Source organism: Martes martes (genome assembly GCF_963455335.1).
Source record: "Martes martes genome assembly, chromosome: 8".
Taxonomy (NCBI): Eukaryota; Metazoa; Chordata; class Mammalia; order Carnivora; family Mustelidae; genus Martes; species Martes martes.
The window spans coordinates 115,580,959-115,598,674 of record NC_137895.1 but is presented as its reverse complement, the minus strand read 5'-3'; the positions used below and the strand labels follow the sequence as shown (position 1 = coordinate 115,598,674).

The following is a 17,716-nucleotide window of genomic DNA, read 5'->3' as shown; positions in this document are numbered from 1 at the left end:
ATTATGTAAATTAAGTACAATCCATTAGTGGATAGCCTCTCTAAATGACTTCTAAGGACTGTACATTAGAGAAGTATCTTCTAACTTTGAAAATTCTGAGACACTTACTACAGGAATAATTTTATATTGGCCTTTAAAAGTTCAATTCCAGGGGCGCCTGGGTGGCTCAGTGGGTTAAGCCTCTGCCTTCAGCTCAGGTCATGATCTCAGGGTCCTGGGATCGAGCCCTGCATCGGGCTCTCTGCTCAGCAGGGAGCCTGCTTCCCCTTCTCTCTGCCTGCTTGTGATCCCTCTCTTTCTCTGTCAAAAAAATAAATAAAATCTTTAAAAAAATAAAAATTAAAAAAAATAAAAGTTCAATTCCAGAAAAAAAAAAGTTTAATACCAAAGGATCTACTTTAAAAATCCATGGAATATGCATATACAGGTTCATCAGGTTCGTGTATTTTACCGGCTGTAAGATATTATTTGTGATGCCATCATTTTATATACCACTAAGAAAGAAAAAATACATCATCAATTAAACTATGACACAATAACTTATCACAAAGAATTTTTATTTTCTACTTATAAGAAAAGCTATTTTAGACCTAAACACAGATTTTATCATCTAACCTGTTCTGTGTCTTAGCTACACACAGTGACTGTTCCATAACAAACCAGACACTCTTGCAGACATTTTAAACAGCAACTAATCTCAAAAACATGTTACACCAACAATGCACACAACGAATGGATGCAATGAACACGTGACTAGCTCCAACCAGCTGATACACATATGCGCACAATGACTACTATCACAACCGCTGCCTGGCTGATAGCAAATGTCGGGCACTATCAGCTGCTATAAGAAAAAACACCCTGGGGGCACCTGGGTGGCTCAGTTGCTTAAGTGTTTGACTTCAGCTCAGGTCATGTTCCCACGGTGCTGGAATGGAGCCCTGCCTCAGCTCCCTGCTCAGCAGGGAATCTGCTTCTGCTTCTCCCTCTCCTTCTGCCCCTCCCCCTGCTCCTGCTCTCTCTCACTCTCAAATAAATAAAAATCTTTAAAAAAAAAATCCTGATTTCAAAGACATCAAAAAGTAAAAAATGTGCATCTAAAAATTGGTGAAATATAGTTGATCCATAATTCCTTATACTATGCAGCTATGAGGCTATTAAGATAAATTTTAATTTTTTATATCAACATGATTTATATGTCACTTCAATAATCAAAATCTTATAATTAAATAATTCAAAGGAGGAAAATTAAAGAACTGTTAGAAAGGAAAAAAAGGGATCAAACTGTTTTGTTATTTGCAGATGAAAAATTGGATTTCTTACCTGAATAATGATAAGGAGACAGATGCCAGCACCCATTTCAGCAGGATCCCCATACATGCCCGTCATGACATACACAATGGCTTGCCCAATGGTAATGATCATACCAAATACTGACAAAAATTGGGGGAAAAGGAGTACATGCTTACAACCAAAGACAAAAAAGACTAGGAAAGCATCTTTACCGCAAAATTCTCAAATTTGGAAAAGACTCTTTAATTGTATTAATGGCTCACGTTTCTGGGCTCCATTGAATAGAGCTCTATCTTTGGGTGTATCTCCAACTTCAATGATTTTGGCTCCAGCTAACAACTGCATAATCAAACCAGATGTTACAATTGGGGAGATACCCAATTCCATTAAAGTTCCTGTAAAGGAGAAGGAAAAGTAAATCTTTACTATACCCAATGTAGATTACAAGTGTTACAATCCTTAATTATGTCTATTAAAACACACGCTCAAATGTTAACAGGCAGATTTTCATTCTTTAAACATTAATTTGTTAACACATTTATTTACTTCATTTATTAACACAACCTTGCAACAACTCACTGAATCAAAATTACTATTTCCAAAAAAGGTAAATTTCCGTAAATTCTAAACTTAAAATGTGAAAGAAATCCTTTGAAAGATATCTTCCAAAATATCTGTCCAAATCATTATTTTTAAAACTTACACTGAACATTTTATTTTAATGCAAAACAAGAAATACATACCAAGCCTGAGAATTAAATACCAAGTTAATAAAAAATGACATTTAAGACTATCTGTGACTCTTCTAATTCAAATTCTAAAAACACATGGAGAGTCATCTAAATGCCTGTTGTGGAACATTTAGTGGCATGAAAAATGTTCATGCCATAGTGGAGAGCAAAATAAAAAATTTGGAAACTAGTATTACAGTTTGATTCCAGTTAATACTTCAGTGGAAAAATGGTTTTCTATATTTTAGTCTGGTTGTCAAGATGTGGTTATTTTACCCAGTGAGATTATTTTCTTCTTTTTGCCTCTCTTGATTTTTTAAGTTTTTCTTTACAGAAAACATATACTGTACTTATAGTGAAAAATAAGAAAACCAAATATGCCAAGTGTACAAGTTAACATGTAAAATGATTAATTCTATAGCATCAAGAATACATTTTCACTGGTCTTTCTATCATACCACAACCTTAAATCCTGGCTTTTATAAATATTGAAAAGGTGCCCTTAATATGAGAAAAGATTCCATTCTAGGATTCTTCATGTCTTTTCAAATACTTCAACAGTAAAAGGTAACATTTCTTATTGTTAAAACCAGTAGATACAGAAATAGGAAGGTAAACATTTTTATTAAATAAAATCACAAAAATTTATAACTTTCAAATGGATCTAGTCTGAGAATAAATATAGTCAAACTTTAATGACAATTTCATATAGGAAATATGGCACCTCAAATCAGTAGGGAAAGGATAAACTGACCTTAACAAATGCCTGGCCATTTATAAAAAATCACACCTCTATTTCTTACCTCATGACTTACATCAAAATAAAGGCCCGATGTATAGAAAATTTAACCATAAGAGACAAACAACAAAAATACTACAAGTGAGTATGCTTATCATCTTGGAAGAGAAAAAGCCTTTCTAAGCATGACAAAAAAACTTGAGAATCCACAATGGAAAAGACACATGCTATGGTTAATACAACTACAAAAATTCCATGTGGTAAAACACTGCATGAAAGTTTAAAAAAAAAAAAAGGCAGCATAAAAGTTAAAAGAAAAATATTTGAGCACAAATGACAGAGTTCATATCTTTAATATGCAAAGAGTTCTTCCAAATCAATTAAAAATGAAGAAACCAATAGTAAACAAAATTTAAAAAGGAAAAAGAGAACACAATTTGGCTGCTCCCAATAACGTTCTTTCTCAGGAAATACTGACAGTATAGGAGGGGACCCCCACACCCAAATCTGAATTACATAACTCTGAAACTCTAACCAAAGCTGACTGAGCCCGGTGTAAATCGTACAGTTTGGAATTTTGAGCTAAGAAGCAAAGAACCCAGGAATTTGGGGAGCTAAATCCCAAAGAAAAGGTTCCTGGTCCCTGCTGCTGATCAAAGCTGCCCTGGTTTTCTCTCCCAGCCCAGGCTTAGTTGTTCTACCCCTCTATGGATTCCAAAAAATGATCAGTATCTTTCTAGTAAATTCCATTTTTGTGTTTAAACTGGTCAGCAATTTTCTATTACTTAAAACAAGTCCACTCAGAAAAAATTCAAATATTCAATAAAAATATAAGATGATGCTCAAGCTGACCAACATACAAATACAAATTAAATAACGGGTACCAATTTTTACCTGTCCAACTTCCAAAGACTAAAGGACTAATAATATCCACTGATGGAAGAAAAACGTCATTCTCATACACAACTGCTGAGTGTATAAAATAGTACAAATTTTTTGGAAGATAATTTAGCATTATTTATCAAAAATTTAGGTTTTTGTATCTTGCACAGTAAAACTTCTAGAAATTAATTTTATTAAAAAATGATAGGAGGTAGCATTCATGGTAGCACTGGTTAAAATGATGCAAAATTGGGGAAAAAAACTTAAATGTGTGACAGAAGAGGACACTAACGGCCTTGAATCACACTTGAAGTACCCTCCCTACTTTGTCTCTAAGCCCTTTATGATCTGGCTCTTGAACTCATCTGCATGTCCTGCCTCATTACTCCTTTCCTTATTTTCTTCTAGCCACACTGACCCCACATCCTTCCCTGAACACATTAAGCACACTCCCATCTCGGGGCCTGGGCACATGCTATATTCCCTATAGTGTTCCTCCCCCAGATCTTCACACGGTCTTCCTCTCATGTCCTGTAGATCTCTGCGCCAATGTCTCTCCCCTCACCCAAAATGTACTTCATGTAGAGGATACCTCCCCAAAAAGAATAATATAAACTCCATGATGATGGGGACACTGTCTTAATCACTGCTCTAATCTCAGCACCTAGCACAAAAAAGACCTCAATGATTAAATAATTCATGGCAGAGCCATATAATGGAACAGCATATGGCCCTTAACTGAAATAACTCATCCAAGAAATTGAGTAAACACACTACGTAGAACAGTTACATAATTTATCTTATTTTTTAGTTTAGAAAAACAAGCACAGTTGACCCTTGAACTACAGAGAGGTTAGAGCCACTGACCACCCCCCATACAGTCAAAAATCCACGTATAACTTTTGACTCCCCCAAACTAAAAACTAAACTACTAATAGCTTACTGTTGACCAGAAGCCTGACCAATAACCTCAACAGTCAACTAACACATATTTTTTATGTTTTGTGAGTGTTATATACTAGTAAGTAAGCAAACTAGAAAAGCAAATGTCATGAAAAATGTCCTAAGGAAGAGAAAATACATTTATAGCACTGCACTGTATTTATTTAAATACATACATTTAAATAAATACATAAGTGGACCCACACAGTTCAAACCTGTATTGTTCAAGGGTAAAGTAAATATAAATTTGTATATGTGAATATATATGCAGAGAAAAAGTCTGGATATATATTCACCAATCTATTATCTTCCCAGGAGTTACCCCTGAGATGCAAGACTTTCATTTTCAGCTTTATATAAAATTTATATATAAATTTATATAAAATTTGCATACAAATTTTGGTGCTTTTTAATGATTAACCATTATTTCTATTTTAATCTAAAAAAATTACCAACAAAGCCCTCATGATCCAGTACCTACCTATCTCTTTAGCCACTGCTTTACACACAAGGGCTTTTAGTTCAACCTTCCCTCTCCCATCGTTTCCTTCACATACTGAACTCCAATTCAAATGCTACCAGTATTGTCTCCTCTGACACTGCAGATCAGGGTCTTTCCAGCCCATGCGAAACGCAAGGACCAGACTTCAGAGGGTCATGAAGCTCAAAAGGTTTTATGCAAAATCTGGGCGTGTGAGTATATATGAATTTTTCTTGGGAAAGTATACATAAATTTAATAGAGTTAGATTCAACTAATGAGTCATTGAACATTTTATCAAAAACTAATGATGTACTATACCTTGGCTAATTGAATTTAAATTAAATAAAGTAATACTGTACCAAAAAAAATTTAATTACAGTCTCAAAGAAAATATGACCCATAAAAGGATGGAGGACCAAAGCTCCAAACAGTGCTATCACTCCACTCTCTGTTGTACATCTATATACTCTGTGCATATTTCTATTATTACAATATATACAGAGTTTAAGTATTTACGTGTTGGTCCCTTCTCCTAGGCAACGGGTTTCTTTTACCATATGCTCCCCACCCCTGTAGACATCAAAATAGTTGTTTCCACATTTTCACATCTACTTGGTGTCAGTACTAATGTCCAGTATGGAGGCAAACAAACAAACAAACAACAACAAAAAAAGAAGTACATACCTCTGTTAGATGCAAGAATAACTCTCATCCAGTAGAAAGGATCTGCAGAATCTGATGACATTATTCCAAACAGTGGTATCTATAATATTACATAAAACAGTTTTTAAAAATGCATTACATAAGTTAAGTTGGAACTTAATTCACAACTCAATTACTTAATGTTTGCAATACTTAGAAGAAGAAAAAAAAACATTACTTCTCATGTTCTGTAACAAAACAAGTGAACCCTAAAAGGAAAGTTTTGGGTTTTTTTTTTTAAAGATTTTATTTACTTATTTTGACAGAGAGAGAGCACAAGTAGGCAGAGCAGCAGGCAGAGGGAGAAGGAGAAGCAGGCTCTCCGCTGAGCAGGGAGCCAGATGTAGGGCTTGATCCCAGGACCCTGGGAATCGTGACTTGAGCCAAAGGCAGTGGCTTAACCAACTGAGCCACCCAGGTGTCCTAAAAGGAAAGGTTTTTTAAACAAAAATAAAAACAACAGAAATCACTACTTACACAAATCTACTAGTAAACACACCTATCAGGATGAAGATTTGTTGCATAACAATGTGAATACACTTAACACTACTGAACTGTACGCTTAAAAATGGCTAAGATGGGGGCACCTGGGTGGCTCAGTGGGTTAAAGCCTCTGCCTTCGGCCTAGGTCATGATCTCAGGGTCCTGGGATCGAACCCCAAAGCCTGCTTCCCCCCTGCTCTTCCTGCCTCTCTGCCTACTTGTGATCTCTTTCTCTCTGTCAAATAAATAAATAAAATCTTTTTTAAAAAATGGCTAAGATGGTAAATTTTATGGGTTTTTTTACAATTAAAAAAATACCCCTATCAGTAAATTACAGGATATATCCACCTAGTCCTAGAATAATTTCGCTAAGCTATGGGTACTAATGACAGCCACAGTCACACTCCAATGTCAGACTCAAGGTTTTTTATACATGCGTGTGTGTGAATATTATGCAGCCACTAAAAAGAAGCTTAAAGAAGCTTGTAACAGCATAAAGAAGTGCTTATGTTTTAATACCAAGTATGACACTATGGTTATCAAGCTGGGGCAATTCTGCCCCCCAGGGGATATCTGGCACTATCCAAAGACATTTTTGGTTGTCACAAGTTGAAGGGAAATGCTACTGCACCTCGTGGGTAGAGGTCAGGGATGCTGCTGAACATCCTACAATGACCCCACAACAAAGAATTAACCGGGCCTAAAATTCAGTGCCATTGTTGAGAAACCCTGCTATAAAAAGAAAGGTACAGAATTATATAAATGGAAGTTTGATACTATAAAAATATGTGTAAAAGATAAAACTAAGTGTAAATATTTAAAATCCTGAAAAGTAATTATCTGTAGGTGGTAGGATTAAGGCTGACTTTTTCTTTATTCTTCTCAGCATTTATCAGATTTTCTATAATAAGTACATACTACTTTTTCATCAGGAAAAAAAAAAAAAAAGAAAAAAATTCTTCACTTCAGAATGTTTCCTATTATATGACCGATGTTCAGGATACAGCTCCTGGTCATACCTCTTCCCTTACCTTGCAAGGATCAGACACAAAGAAAAATACATTTCCAATTTCAAAAACCTTCTTTACACAAAGCTGATTTTTTTTTTTTAAGTTGCAAAAGATGTGCCAACAATTCTGAACAATCCGTCTGGTCAACCTCACCCTTTCTGGGCATCTGGATTTATTAGCTGGGTAGCAAAGCTGGTGAAGCAAGAAGCATGGATATTTTATGTCCCCTAATGCTGCAGATACTCTTCAGGTAATGTGAGAGACAGGGAGGAAGGAAGTTAGTGTATAAGAACCAATTAACACTACAGGACAGTCCATATCACAATCTTCCGTAAGTGAGAGAGAGGTCAATCAGTCAAATTACTTTGCTTAATTGCACCTGATAGAGATGGCCATTACCTCCACAATTAGATGATTTGTGGGACAATGAACAAGAAAAAGTCAGCCAACCTGCCCTAAGTAATGGCATTCCCTCCTTTCCTGAAGACAACTGGATTATTAAACTCAATGTCTGATTTTATTCCTCTCAGTAAAATCAATAGCTATTGGTTTACGTACAACAACGATAGTTGAGCAGCAACTCCCCCATGCATAAGAAAACACACTTTTTTAAACATGTAAAATAGTAGAAGCTAACAAGAGTGAAAAAAGCTAACAAAAAAAGGGTGCCTGGGTAGCTCAGTCAGTTGAGCATCTGACTCAATCTCAGCTCAGGTCCTGAAACTAACTTAGGGTCGTGAATCAAGTCCCACACTGGGTTCCATGCTGGATATGGAGACTACTTTAAAAAAAAAAAAAAAAAAAAAAAAACCCTAAGGAAAAAATAAAAAATCCATGAAGTAGCCTAAGAAGAAAAGGGATCATGAACTTGAAGCACTGGTGGTCATGGGGATGAGAAAAGTGCGGACAACTGAGAAGCAGAGAGCCCAGCATGAAGCTGCTCCAGCCATCACAATGGGAAGGCAACAAAATCCTCACAATCCCCCACAACATTCCAAACCTGGAGAGGAGCAGGCTGCAGAGATAGCCTTCTCTTTTTGTCTCCTTTGGTTAAAGGGACTAGAAACAGCAGCTGGGATGAAACAGATGAGAGAAGTGAGCAGTGGGGCTCTCTTCTGGTGACAATTACAGGGTCACCATGAGTTGGGAATGATCTGAGGTCAGGAATGGAACAGCCTGTTCAATCACCTGATGAGAACCACTTCGGGAGAGGAGACAGCCAGGCCCACGTAGTAATTATTACACTTATCACTGCTTATCTCACCCCCCACCATTCCCTCCAACTAAAGAAAACTTGGTGAAACAGGAGACCTCAAGCCCCTTAACTGTGGCTAGGAGGGGAAAATAAACCTGTCTGAAATTCAATGGAAAGAGATTCAAGAAATTACCAGCACTGGGCAGAACTGCCTAAACATGAGAAAGACATAAAGCACACTTTGGCAACTATGCAATCATACTGCAGGAAAAAAAAGTAAAGTAACATAAAATGCATAAATTAATTAATTGCATGAAACAGTCATGAGAAATACCACACTTTTTGAGCAACACAGTTCCTACGGGTCTTGGGTTCTAGCAGCCAAGCTTAAAATATTTACTACGTAGCCCTTCACAGAACAATGTTTGCTGACCCTTGGATTAGAAAATTCAATATTGTCAAGAAGGTAATTTTTTTCTAAATTTATCTATAAATTCAAAGCAATACAAATCATAATCCCAGCAAGCTTTCTTATAGAAACTGACAAGGTGATTCTAAAATCTATACAGAAATATGAAAAACCTAGAATAATCAAAAACCATTGTGAAAAGGAAAAACAAAGTTGAAAGACTTTTACGACCTGATTACAGTACTTAATATAAAGCTACGGTAATCAAACAGTGTGACCATAACAATGGAATATACATGAATGGAAAAGAACAGAGTACAAAAATATATCCACACTTATACAGTTAACTGATTTTCAACAAAGATGCCACAGTAATTCAATGGAGAAAGAAGAGCCTTTTCTGACTATCCAAACAGAAAAAAATGAACCCAAACCTTTCTTACACCATACACAAAAATTAACACAAAAAGATCACAGACCAAAACATGTAAGCCAAGACTATAAAATATTAAGAAGAATACAGGAAAAAATCTTCACAACCTTAGAAGATAGGAAACAAAAACCATGAACCATCAAAGAAAAAAGTCACTGAACTTCCAAAGGAAGGATTTTTGTTCTTCACAAGATATTAAGAAAATGAAAAGGCAAGCCATACACTAGGAAAACATAGTCATAGTACATTTACCTGACAAAGGACCTGTATCCAGAGAATATTTTAAAAGGCATATAATTCGGGGCACCTGGGTGACTCAGTTAAGCATCTACCTTCAGCTCAGGTCATGATCTCAGGGTGCTAGGATCAAGCCCCACATCAGGCTCTCTGCTCAGCAGGGAGTCTGCTTCTCCTTCTCCCTCTGTTCCTCCCTCTTACCACCCCCGCCCCGCCCTCCCGGCTTGTGCTCAGTCTCTCTCTCCCTCTCTCTCAAATTTTTAAAAATCTTTTAAAAATGCATATAATTCAGTGAGACAATAATAAAAATTTTTAATGAGCAAAAGATTGGAAAAAGACACTTCACAGAAGATAAACAAATGCCCTATAAATACATGAAAAAATTGCTCAATACCATTTACTAGGGAAATGCAAATTAAAAACCACACCCATTAGAATGACTAATACTAAAATGCTCAACAGGAAGGGCAGACAAGGAAGGGGAGAAACTGGAACTCCTATACCTGCCTGGTAAAAATAAAAAATGGGGCAATCACTTAGAAAAAAGTTCAACAATTTCTTATAAAGCTGAACATGTAATTACCATACAACCCACCAATTCTACTCCTAGGAATTAACCCAAGAGAAATGAAAACAAATATTCACAGGAAGTCTTGCTCAGGAATGGTCACAGCAACTTTATTATAGACAAAACTTGGAAACAACCCAAATGTCCAATAGCAAGTGAACAGATGAACGAATTTTGTACAGTCATCCAGTAGAACACTCCTCAGAAATAAGGAGGATGAATTACTGCTCTACCAAACACAGGGACAAATCTCAAAATACTCATGATAAAGCCAGAGCTAAGGAATGATACTGCATGATCCCACTTAGATGAAATTCTAAAAAAAACAAATCAAATTATAGGAACAGAAAGCAGATCAGTGCTTGCCTGACACTGGGGGTGAGTTGGAGACTGACTAAGAGATTACACAGAACTTTCTGGAGTGACAGAATGTTCTGTATCCCCTGAGGTAGCAGGTATGTGGGTGTCTACATTTGTCAAAACTCTTCAAAATGTACACTTAAAAAATAAGTGTATTTTACCATACATAAATTATACCTTTATAAATCTAATTTTTTTATGGAGGGGAGGGGAATTTCTAAGATGTTAAAAGTAGCTGGTAAAAACATGGATGATTATTCTTTTTTTCTCTCTAGTTTTCCGTATTTAAAAAAAGTTCTCAGGCACCTGGGTGGCTCAGTTGGTTAAGCCACTGCCTTCAGCTCAGGTCATGATCCCAGAGTTCCAGATCGAGTCCCCAATCTGGCATGGGGCTCCCTGCTTAGCAGGGGGACCGCTTCTTCCTCTGAACCTCCCTCCACTCAAGCTTTCTCACTCTCCCTCCCTCTCAAATAAATAAATAAAATCTTAAAAAAAAAAAAAAAAGTTCTCTCTCTCTGACCACCCAAAACAATTTTCAACTCAGTACAGCAGTAAAATATCTTGATGACCAAATTATTTCACTCTTCAAAAAAAAATACATTTGGCTTTTCCCCAGACTACGGACTTAATCTGCTCTACTGCTTCCTAATATAATTTTTTATACTTCTTTTTATGTATTTTCGATAGCTCTTTTTTTAATTTTTTTTTAAGATTTTATTTATTTATTTGACAGAAAAATCACAAGGAGTGCAGAGAGGCAGGCAGAGAGAGAGGAGGAAGCAGGCTCCCTGCTGAGCAGAAAGCCCCAGGCAGGGCTCGACCCCAGGACCCTGAGACCATGACCCTAGCCAAAGGCAGAGGCTTTAACCCACTGAGCCACCCAGGCGCGCCCCATCCTCAAAAAACTTGCACCTAAAGCATCTAGTTTAATCCTCTCAACAATCTTGTGACGGGGACAGGTCACATTTTACCCTCATTCTTAATCTCTGCAAAATACTAATAAAAAGCATCAATGAATTATATCTATTTATAAATACAGTATATCACTGGGGTTCTAGAATTTGACATTTTGAGTTTTAAAATTAATACATGCTATTTACAACACGATTAAAGGCCAACAAAATAGAAAAAAAATTTGCAATGTATGTGTCAAAGGTTTAATGCTTTTATATATAAAAATCTGTCTTTATACAAAAAAACCTCAAGAAAAAAATGGTTAAAGATCATTAACTACACACTAAGAGAAAAAAAGAAAAAATATGTTCAAACCACCTCCCTGATATGAGGAAGTGGAGATGCAATGTGGGGGGTTTGGGGGGTAGGAAAAGAAAAAATGAAAGAAGATAGGATCAGGAGGGAGACAAACCATAAAAGACTCAATCTCAAAAAACAGAATGAGGGTTGCTGGGGGGAGGGGGGATGGGAGAGGGTGGTGGGGATATGGACATTGGGGAGGGTATGTGCTATGATGAGTGCTGTGAAATGTGTAAACCTGGCGATTCACAGACCTGTACCCCTGGGGATAAAAATACATAATATGTTTATTAAAAATAATAATAATAAATTTTTTAAAAAAATTTTTAAATGTTCAAACCCACTAATTAAAAAAAAAAGAATACACAGTAGGACAAGATAACCATTTTCACCATCAACTCAGATTAAAAATAACAATGCTCAAAATATTTCAGGCTATTATTTTAACTAAAATAAATTTTCTCAAATTATAACCAATCAAAACCCTCCAACAACAGCATGGACATTTAATTAATATTTTGGTTACATACCTGACAACATACTAAGAAAATGAAGAGAGTTATGGCAGTCCATAGTACCTTCTCTCTAAACTGGATCTACAACAAAATAAGAATGATCAATCAAAACCAAGAAACAGCAAATACAAAGCAAAATTCCACATTAAAGCATAACATTCTGCATCATGACAGGCTCCAATTATTTACTATTAAAATACTCTCACCTAGGGGTGCCTGGGTGGCTCAGTGGGTTAAGCCACTGCCTTGGGCTCAGGTCAAGATCTCAGGGCCCTGGGATGGATCCCCGCATCAGGCTCTCTGCTCAGCGGAGAGCCTGCTTCCCCCTCTTTTCTCTCTGCCTGCCTCTCTGCCTACTTGTGATCTCTCTCTGTCAAATAAATAAATACAATCTTAAAAAAAAAAAAAAAAAACTCTCACCTAGTTAGTATCAGCTAAAGCAAACAGCTCAACTTTTCTTTTTTTTTTTTTTTTTAAAGATTTTATTTATTTATTTGTCAGAGAGAGTGAGCACAGGCAGAGGCAGAGGGAGAAGCAGGCTCCCCGCTGAGCAAGGAGCCCAATGTGGGACTCGATCCCAGGACTCTGGGATCATGACCCGAGCCGAAGGCAGCTGCTTAACCAACTGAGCCACCCAGGCATCCCAGCTCAACTTTTCAAACATACCTTCTTTACTTTTCCGAGAATTAAGGAAATTAAATACAGGCAGGCCTCAACACCCTGTACTACATTAACTGAAACCAAAAAGGATAAAAACCAAGACACAGATCCAGTATGCATGCATTTCAGTTAACACAGCATTGTGCAAAGCAGGGACTGCCCATGATAATATTATATGAACATCTTATGGAATATGAAAAGCTAGAGCTTCTCGGGATGCCTAACATGTAACTGAAACAACTATTTTTAAAAGCACAAAGCAATTAAAAAAAATACACTTCTAAATAAAACAGTAAGTTTAACAAAAGTTTCACTTATCTCTTTGTACACATCTATTTCTGTTAGTTTTGTGAGATCTCAAAAGCACAGAACAGGACTGTCAGGGAATTGGCCAGTTTGGGACTAACAGTATTACTGAATTTAAATACCTGAGTTCCAAAAGTGCACAAGGATTGAAGAATAATTTGATGCAGTCATATTATTTTCTGAATGCATTTCTGTGATTCTTCCATGTATTGAATGATCAAGAAATGGGAGGCATATACTTGCACAACTGTAAATCATTTAGGTAAAACAACTGTACTCATCAAAAGTGACCCAGCAGACGAGTCATTCATAGTGCAGTGGGTCCCTAGAGATAGAATATCTTATCTAACACACAGGCCAAAGAAACACTTAGTTTGGAAATGTCCCAACTTAAAGAACAGTCCTTTTTAAAAACAGAGGATAACCCATCTAAACTGGTTTAAACTAGTATTACTTACTTTGAGCCTCTTGCAAGGAAGAGCAGTTCTATTTCTCCAAATATACCAGAAAAGGGTTGGGGACAGTAAATCAATCTTGCTAGTTCAGTAGAGTAAGTCATTTAGCTACCCTCTATATTACCAATATGTTATACTTACTTTCCTTTCAGGTTTCTGAATTTCTGGTAGAACTGCACAGAAAGGTTTGATAACTTCTAAAAATTTGACTGTAAAAAGAAAAAAAAGAACATCTCTGTTACAAAGATTTTAAAAAGAGATGTACCTTTTTATAGAAACAAATACAAACATCCTCTAACTTTTAATGAAGATTCATCCCATTTCCACCTCCAAAGTAATCACAGTGCTCTCCATTTCAAATATTATCAGGGAAGAGAAATAATTAAGGGACGAAAGAATCCAAAAGGTTTAAGGGTTTACTCAGTAGAAGCAAATACAAATACCCTTGTGCCATTATTTTGCTTCCTCATGTTGGTATCCAGCCCTTTTATATATACAGAAAAGGAATACTTTCATAAACATCACTACATCAAGAAAGAAAGAGTGAGAGAATGCAGTCTACTACATTACCCAAACGACAATGCACTATAGAAGAAAATAAGATGTATTAGAGGAGAAATGCAAGAGGAAATGTGCTGAAACTGCAGAACTGACTTAATTTAGATTGAAAGATGCTGAAATGCATAAGTGAGAAAGATTATGGATTCACCTTCTACATAGAGAGTTTTGTGTGTTTTGGTTTTTTTTTTTTTTTTTAAGTATACAATCTCTATTTCATTTCACTTACATCAACCTTCATTGCTTGGTTGCTCTCCCACATAATGATCTCAAAGTACTTGTGTATGGATGATAATCAGCCCAGAAAATGACCATGACATTTCATGAGAAAGTACTGCTTTTCCAGATAACTTATAACATATCAAAGTAAGACAAACCAAGGTTCTTTAAGGATAGACACTATATTCTGGCATAGCTTAAGTCAATTCCTGCCAAAGAACTGGAGAATGAAGATGATATTCTCTCAGTCTTTGCCAGCGTCTGTAATGTGCAGAAACACAAGAAGGCACTATTAGTTATGATCATCATCTCCTACAGAGGCTGCAGTCTGTATCCTAACATCATGAAATTGTTTTAAAACTGACCTAACTAATTACACTTTCATAGTGAGCTAAAAGCTGACTATATAATCTCACGAAACTTCTCAAAATGATGGCAGTCACTGACATTTGACAGAACTCAGAAATTCCCACAGGCAGATACTCATTGCCCAAGTGCCATTTTAGACTATTTGGAAAATGTGAATTATAGAAGCTTTCTTCTCTAATGCAACACAAATTACCAACCACATCAGGAAACTTCCCAGACTCCTTTATCCCTCTTCCCGTCCCACCTCAATCCAAATCACCCTCCCATATTTCTTGGCATTGTCCCATCATTGGTGTTGGAGAGCTCCTGTTCAAGCAATGCTTCTGTAGGCCACTTGTCTATTCTTGCGTTGCAGAATGTCACCGATTAAAATGTAAATTCAAGGTCAGGGGTCTCCTCTATTTCCTTTCTAAATGTTCACTAGTTGGCCAGTGGATGCACCGCTCAGGTTTGCACTTAACCATTCATCCAACAAACATCGGCAACAGCTATGCAAGTATATGCGTGAATGCACGGGGCGCTGAATGTTCAGGAGATAGCCCTCAAAGATCCCCATAATTCAAGGCCTTGTCCCTAAGGCTTATACAACCTCACACACAGTGAGTTTTCAGTCAACGCTAGAAAATAACTGAAATGAAAATTTTAGGGAAAACGCTATGCTGCCAATCGCACTTTCTTCCTCCCCTAAAATACATGCCATGCATCACTTTTAAAAAAAAAAATCCAACAAGTCAGAGAGCTTTATTCATCACACTAACGTGCCGAGGAAGGGTGACTTGGGAATAAAAATGTGAGCTTCCTAAGCTCCTGAAAAATTAGAAGTGGTCCAGGTTTCGCTCGGTTCCCTAACTCCCCGCCCCCAAAACCAATGGCTTCCCCTCACCGTCCCCCGCGCCCCGCCACCTAGCCAGCGCAAACCGCGGGCCTCCGGGCCCCGGGCCCCGCAGCTGGCCCGGGAAAGGCCGCACCGCCGAAGGAGCCTCGGAAGAGGCCCCCGGCCCGCGCCCTCCGCAGCGGCCCGGCGCGGCCCGCGCCTCTCCCTCCGGCCCCCGGGCTGGGCGGCCCCGGCCGGGCGCCCGCCCCACCGCCCGCAGCCCGTGGAGGCCCGCAGCCCGGCGAGCGCTGCGCCGCCGCTACTCACTGCCCATGGCGGCGGCTGGGGCGGCCCGGCGGGGCACGGCGGCCTCGGCACTGCCTTCGCTCGGGTCCCACGGCTCGGGTCTCGCCGCCCGCTCCCGACGCGCTCCTGGTCGGCCCCGCGCAGGCTCCGCCCCGCGCCACGTGACCCGCACGCCCGCCCCGCCCGGGCCCGCCCCCCGACGAGGGCCCGGCCGTTGGCAGCCGGCGCGGCAGACGTCCGCGCGTTGCCATGGTCACCGCCAGCGCGCCAGTGGGCGTGCTGCAGCAACGCAGTGGAGTTCTGGAGCCTTGGCGGGATTGCAGAGGCCAGCCTCTCTCCTGTCTGAGCTCTTCTCCCAGCTCACTGTCAAGCAATATCCGTTTCCTCGACCTCCTAGTCCCGTCCAGGCCTCCCGGGTCAGGACCCGGCCAAAGCGGCCGCCCAAGGGTCGCGGGCCAGAGTTGCATCTCTGAGTGTGACCCTAACAGCCCTTTTATTTTGCTCCTGCCTTATCGGAACTTCGTGGAAGTTGACAAAAATCTTGTGATAATCTATCCATAGTTAATAGCTTATGAACTCCCCACTATTACGTGTGCGCCTTCTTCAGCTTCTCTGATAGACGAAGATCGGCGTTTTGTCCCCCCTTATCCCTTCTTGGACAGCGTGGCATAAGGGCAATCAGTCTTAGAAATCAGCCTGCAACCTGTACCCCTGAAGCAAATAATACATTGTATGTTAATTTAAAAAAAAAAGAAAAAGAAAGAGCGCCTGGGTGGCTCAGTTGGTTGAGCAACGGCCTTCGGCTCAGGTCATGATCCCGGACTTCCAGAATCGAGTCCCGCATCGGGCTCCCAGCTCCTTGGGGAGTCTGCTTCTCCCTCTGACCTTCTCCTCTCTCATGCTCTCTCTCACTCATTCTCTCTCAAATAAATAAATAAATAAATCTTAAAAAAAAAAAATCAGCCTGCATTTTAATCTCTTCTTCTGAATTGCTTTGGGCAATTAACCTTTCTGAGGTACGTCAGTAAGATAAGGATAATAGCCACGTACTACAGGTGTGAAAATTAGAGGACGAGACTGACACACAGAAGGCCCTCAAGTGTATTCTCCTAAGTCAATTTTAAACCCCTACTGTAACTTCTGCTCTAACTTCTAATGAAACAAGCTATTTCAAAGTTCACTAATGACCCATAACCACCAAATCCAATGATCTGTCCTAAGACTTCCATATGCATCCAAGAAGGAAACCAATGATTCATGTGTGTGTGTGAGAGAAACAGAGAAAAGTTGATTTTCTCCTTGACCAAACTCCAGCCAGGCTCCTGTGAGCCCTTTCTTCATTAAGCTTTACCAGGTCCTATAAAGACTTAAACAGAGATTAACAGCTCAGTTCCGAAAGTGACCCTAGCCCTCCCTTGAAGAATCTGCCTGTGAAAACTCAAAACTGCCTGAAGAATTTACCATTTGTTCCAACACCTGAGGATACTGTTTCTGTCTTCTAGCCTCTGTGGAAGGTAGGAGCCTAACTTTCATAAACACCAATTAACAAACCCAGATTGGTGTCACATGGACCAATCCCTCTTCCTTCAAGCTTTTTGTCATTTTTTCACTTCCTGACTCTGAGCCCCACCCAACTGCTCCTTGTTCTGTCGTTTTTGCTTTAGATTTCCAGTCCCCTCTGTACAAATCAAAGTTGAGTTCAGTTCATGCTGGACTCTTTTCTACTGCAATAATATACTGCTGATTAAAAATCTGTCCTGACCACTTTACCTGGTGTGGGGCATTGTTTATCTT

General features: G+C 38.8%; 1 protein-coding gene across 2 annotated transcripts in view; it reads right to left on the bottom strand.

Moving 5' to 3' along the window:
* SEC61A2 (SEC61 translocon subunit alpha 2) overlaps positions 1–16,058 on the bottom strand; it is a 28,094-nt gene extending 12,036 nt beyond the window's left edge. For both annotated transcript variants that reach the window (XR_013967225.1, XM_080810376.1), the window contains exons 1-6: positions 15,944–16,058; positions 13,798–13,865; positions 12,251–12,316; positions 5,754–5,832; positions 1,557–1,688; positions 1,324–1,433 (exon numbers count right to left, since the gene is read on the bottom strand). Coding sequence is in view for 1 of the 2 variants with exons in the window: in XM_080810376.1 (XP_080666502.1) it covers positions 1,324–1,433; positions 1,557–1,688; positions 5,754–5,832; positions 12,251–12,316; positions 13,798–13,865; positions 15,944–15,950 (462 nt within the window). In the remaining variant the exon portion in view is untranslated. The remainder of the gene's footprint in view (positions 1–1,323; positions 1,434–1,556; positions 1,689–5,753; positions 5,833–12,250; positions 12,317–13,797; positions 13,866–15,943) is intronic.
* Between the last annotated feature and the right edge of the window lie 1,658 nt (positions 16,059–17,716).